Source organism: Capra hircus, chromosome 6 (genome assembly GCF_001704415.2).
Source record: "Capra hircus breed San Clemente chromosome 6, ASM170441v1, whole genome shotgun sequence".
Lineage (NCBI taxonomy): Eukaryota > Metazoa > Chordata > Mammalia > Artiodactyla > Bovidae > Capra > Capra hircus.
In genome coordinates, this window is record NC_030813.1 from 46581310 (window position 1) to 46587309 (window position 6000).

Here is a 6000-nt window from a genome sequence, read left to right on the forward strand (position 1 = left end):
TAAAAAACCAACAGGGAAGAATGTAGAACATCTAGAAATGAAATTAGACTGACGGGAGTTCCTTCCATGGAATTCAAATAAAGAGACATAAGTCAAATAATTGCATGTAGATATCTGGAAAATTCCATGGACAGTGGAGCCTGGTGGGCTGCACTCCATGGGGTCACAAAGAGTCAGACATGACTGAGCATGCGTGTGCACATGTATATAAGTTAGCTTTGATCATTTTATACATTTTTTTCATCTGGTTATATTAAAATAGAATATTTTGGGACCAACTGTTTTGCTCAAGTGAGTTTATAAAATTATATAAACTCTTTAAAAATATTTTAGTAAATATTACTGGTTTAAACTGTGAATTTATTTGGGCTTTTTGAAGAACAGTTTAAAGCATGAGTATCTTAATGTTCATGATAGAGTTGCTTAAAATTCATGCGAACAATTTAAAAGACCAAAAGTAAGTATTTGAGTTTCTATATTTCATATAAAGCATGAATTCAGTTGAAAATATCCCAAAGTATAGAGCTTTTCTCCTTGGCAAATAAGCCTGCTCTGTGGAAGGGCTGGGCAAACCAAACATGAAGTAGACAGAAAGGAACCTCTGTGATGTGACACCAAGATAAATAAAGGCTATGAGCACAGAAGCATTTTGGATGCTGAAGTTAATTAGTAACTCCTCTTTCATTCGCCCTCTTATCTACCTTTGGAAAAACTATTTCTCAGCATGTGAAACTCTTTCCTGCTACAGCAGAAAATTTGACCATCCTGTCAAGCTTTCACCAACTCTATTAAATTACACACAAAAAAGGAAATGGTGACCACATCCCTTCGCATATAAAATGTCTCCATTGTCAAATAGGATCCTAGATATTAGAGAACTATAAAGAAGTTGCTTGTCCACAGAAATGGTTTTCTTGGATATTCTTGTAAAAATGGAAGCTCAAGGAGTTTAAATTTTCACCATTCACAATTAAAGAGTAAATTCTTTGTTCCAGATCTCTTATATCCGTCTTTATATATTAAATAATTCTAGCTGACTTGACTTTTTAAATAAATTTATTCATTTTACCACAACCATCTTTTTTCCTCCAGAATTTTCCTAACTAGTTCTAATGCTTTTTTGACAAGCTTTCCAAAATCTGTTATCCCCTCAAAAACTACCTGTGCTTCCCAGTCACTCTGTGTCTGCCTGGGGAAATTAAGAAACCTGGATCCTGACATCTACTCCCCAGGAACAGCCACCTGCCACCATCTACTCCCCAGGAACAGCCACCTGCCACCATCTACTCCCCAGGAATAGCCACCTAGCCACCTGATCCACCAGAGCATGGATCACCATGCACCATCCTCAGTCCATCTCTGGCAAACCATTATATTTTAAAATGGAAGTATTGTTGATTTACAGTGTTGTGTTAATTTCTACTGTACAACAAAGTGACCAGTTATACATGGATATACGTTCTTTTTTATTCTCTTCTCCATTATGGTTTATCCCAAGGGAAAACCATTGTGAGGGTCAGAGGAGAAGACAAGTAGGATAGCACAGTGATTTCCATGTCAGGGATGAGTCATTACTGCTTACCTTCAGTCTCAAAAATTTCATCACACTGGTTAAATGCTTGGGCTCTGGGACCAGAGTTGAGTTTTCTCTCTATTATTTTCTACCTGTATGACTCTGAATATGTCATCCAAACTCACAGTGCCTCAGTTTCTACATTAGCAAAATGGGGCTAACAATAGTAATAAACACAGAGTTGATATGAGAATTAACTGTTCTTATGATTATTATTTCCATACTAGAAATGTACTTTTAACAATTATTTGCATTATCTATGCAATATACTTAGGAACCAGTCTTCCAAATAATTTTAAAGATTCCTTACCATTCATTTCCTAAACTTCAAGGACTTGTTGGGTAGGGAATACACTACCACTATGGTGATGAAAAAAATAGGGAGAAGTCAAGTGACCTCTGGGCAGTACCGTTTCCTTATCAGAGTTGCCAGAAGCTCTTACATGAGTCCTTTCATTGTTCATGATGACTCATTCCTTTTCATAAGGTTTTATGGTAGATTATATAATAAGACATAATGCATATCAGCATTACTCTTTTCATATGCATATGACTAATGGGAACAAAAATCTAGATGTTTTCTACTCCATATATATTATTGACCTTCAAGATATTCTATAATGGTTTGATTTACTTTTTTTTTTTCAAAGTTTCAACTTATCTTTTCCTATAACCAACATTAATGTAAATGTCAGGATCAGTCCCCACAGTAGCCCACCCAACAGACATACCCAGTTTTGACACTCTAGGAAAGACAATAAATAACAAAATAGTATAACAGCATTTTTAAGGAAAGACATACTTGTTGCCACATTTTTATATAGATACTACCTTGATACGTATTAAATATTATCTGATACATTTAAAAATTCAGTCTTCTAACTTTTCAGAAGCTTTTCCATTGCATCAATAAGAAACACCTGCATCAAAATAAATCTTCATAAGGCAGTCATTATATCTACCATTTAAAAACTGTTATAATTGAAGCCGTAGGTACGAAAGAAACAATTTATAAAATGCCTTTTTAAAAACCACTAAAATTTTCCTTTTTTCCAAAGAAAATGAAATCCCCTCAGATACTGATCTCCAGAGTAGAAAATTTCCATTCCTCACCAGGCCTTAACTGAATGCAGTTGTGTTAAGCACTAGGTCTGAGTTTTCATTGTGGGTTTTGGGTATACCAGTAAATTGGTCAGGCTGATGAGTAGGCCAGCAGTTAAAATAGTGTTCATTCTTTTCCAGTCCTGGCAGCTGCTGTGTTTGCTTTCCGAGCAGTGAACCTGATGGAGGTGACATCACTGGCTGCAGCTGAAGTAAGGATAAGTTTCGCTGAGATGGGATGGAAATAGTTTCTGAGAGATTGCCAGGCTTGGGTACTTCAGTCTCCAATGCATAGGACACACATTACTCATAGCCTAATTTTTTATCTTGAGTAATGCCTATAAGTTTTAAGCTAAGTAATATTAAATATTCAGAATTTCTTAATTACTTGAAAACAATGTTCTTGTGAAGGGGTCATAAACAAGGTTATTATGAGAAACCATTAAAACTTTTATGGGAAACAAGATACCTAGTAATTTTGATAGAAACTATTGAGGCTTATGTTGCATTTTCTTATAATTGTTCATATCTGTGTGTTATGCTCATAGAACAAAGACACACTAGTTGAAAGAATTAAAGACCATACATTTGGTTGATACAGTAAAGATACATGGTTTTTGGTTATTTTTAGTAGTGAGTTAATTATTAAAGCTGGTTTCTTTTCAGTACTATAAGTTATACCTGAAACATGGTTCAATTAAGTAGTGACTTACAATATTACTCTATTTGTCATCTCTCATAGAAATGCAGTTTTATCCTTAAAATAGCTGCCTACAATCTTTGTTTAAAGGGAAGAGGATGTTTATGCATCTTGCAACTGAATAAACATTAATTCCTTCTTAAAATGATTTCCTAAAGTCAGTTACTCCTTACACTAGTATAACAAGACTAGGGTTCATAATGTACGTTTATTTATAGAAGCAAATTGAAATGTCAGACCTCTTATAAACTCATGCTACCTTGTATATTTGAAGAAGGCTCAAGGCTAAAGTCCAGGTTATTTTCTACTGCACATTTGAGCATTTTGCACACGTTCTAACATTAAGATGTTCAGGAAAGAGAAGGAAGGTTGTAGCTTCAGATTTGGGACCAATCTGGAACACTTAGGGTGTGTTGCTGTCAGAAGTGCAATGGTTGTTCTGTGTTTGTTTCAGAGGCTTCGCTTTGCTGATCAGAATGCCGACACTAATCACTCCTTTCGTTTTCTGTTTCAGGCGGTTCTTGCTGACCTTTCTACTTTAAAAGTTATGCCTCTTCTTCAGATTTTTCTGTTTGCTACTGTCACCTGATCTTCTGCAAGGTCACTGACAATACATCTAGTTTTTCATTAGGAAGTAATCATGAACTATGCAAAATCTGCATAAAACCAAAATTAAACTTTGCATAAAGCCAATAAAGATCATGTTCCCTTCTCAGTTAAACCTAAGTAGTTTTTCACTTTTTGAAACAATAAGTCTGCACACCATGTATTGCACTGCATGCTGTTGATTTTCAAGAGAGAAGCAATAGACATAACTTCTGCTAAATCAAGCATACTATATAGATAATCCTGACTTGTAAAAGGCATGTAACTATATATGCAAAGAACTAAAGATATTGTAATAAACTTGAATAGGTAATGTAGCCTCTGGGATAATTCTGTCAGTTTGTAAATTTATCTTTGGATAATGAGTCATATTGTCTTATAAATTGCTCTTCACTCAGAGCAGGGGTGGGGTAAGATATGAAAAGACTTGAAAAAGATAATGCTTTTTAGTAGGAATGAAAATGTACTTTGGTGTTTTTAACCACTTGTCTCTCATCAGAGATCTTCTAGATCTCTCTCCATTTTATTTCTCCCTAAAAGGTCTCTCTTGGAGAAGGTCAGATACAATTGTTTGCACCTGACAGTGTTTTAGTCATCACTTTCTGAAAAAAAGAAAATTATGGAATGATCCCTTCAAATTTCTCAACTTTCCATCTCTTGGTTAGAAGACTTGACGCTGCTGAGGTGTGCTGCCAAATTCTCTTACTTCGGAAGTATCCAAAGGGGACACCCAAGAACTCAATGAAGGGAATGAAAAATAAAAACCATGTGCGCTTTGGCTGAAGCTTGGTTTAACAAGATTTACTTCTAGGGCAGAGCAGCTTAGAGAAACCAGAAGTAGAGACTGAAGACACTGTACGGCATCAATCTTATTTTGGTCCTATTATAAGTGGAGGGGCTTATTTTATATTACTTCTTAAAAACCTAGCATATCTGTAATATGGAATGATAGATTGTGGGGGGAAGAAGTCCAAAAATCAATGTCTTTCAATTTTATACTCAAATTCAAAATTCTAATCATTTCAATAAAATTCTGAATCAATATATTGATAGTCTTACTAAATGCCTAGAATTGTATAAAGTTTTATCAAAATCTATTTCCCGAGTCTTTCATTTTGAGAGTATATTTTAGGAAATGTATGAGGTTTAGCACAACACCACAAGTGTGGTGGAATTTTATATAACTACTAGTTATTAATTTGAACTTCTGTATAATGCTTTTATTCATCAGGTACTTGTTGACCTTTGAGGACTAAATAACGACTAGAAGAAGCAAATAACCATTTATTCGGTAACTGATTCTTAATAAGCTCCACTTCATTGCTTTTGAAGGCAGTACGGTTATGATCATATGCTTTGCCATTCTGTGTACACAAATGCACTTTCATCACAAGGACAAGCACACACCTGTGACTGTTAGGAAGAGAGTTCTGAATGATTAAGGTCAAATGTGTACAGATATACCTACCTTTGGTTTGTTTCTTTAGGAGAATATTCATAAACTGTTTTGAACATAGCAATGTAGTAATCTAGTAGGAGAAACATTCAACTGGAGAGTTCTTGTCCTAGCTTTAAATCCCTAGATAATTTAATCTCTTATATCTGTAATTTGGCTGTGGGATATGGGAGACAGGACAGGCAACCGGAAGTTTTATATTTCCTCTGTTTACCTGACAGGGTTGAGTAAAACCAAATGAGAAAATATATTTGAAAGTTATTTTTTAATTATTATTATAATACTACAAAGCACCGAACAAATATAAGAGGTTGTCAATAATTGATTTTACATATGACATTTTAAGGTCAAGTTGTAGAAAATAATATGTGAAGAGTGCCCAACTCCATTAGCATCTGTGTGACTTCATTTGATAGTCTGAGGCCTTATATCTATAAGAAAAAAGAATTTAATGAGCCATGGCAGAGCAGATCCTTTCATTTAGAAGGGGTGGCTCTAGCCAGTAGTTCTGAATCTGAATCCAAAAGCCAAGCCTGATAGGCTGCCGCACACACCCTCTCAGCC

At 35.0% G+C, this 6000-nt stretch overlaps 1 protein-coding gene across 1 annotated transcript in view; it reads left to right on the plus strand.

Annotated features, from left to right (window-relative positions):
* The window catches only part of TBC1D19 (TBC1 domain family member 19), a 147949-nt gene extending 142917 nt beyond the window's left edge, over positions 1–5032 (plus strand). Inside the window, exons 20-21 of the mRNA XM_005681489.3 lie at positions 2816–2886; positions 3889–5032. Of these exons, the coding sequence (XP_005681546.1) occupies positions 2816–2886; positions 3889–3963 (146 nt within the window). The 3' untranslated portion in view covers positions 3964–5032. The remainder of the gene's footprint in view (positions 1–2815; positions 2887–3888) is intronic.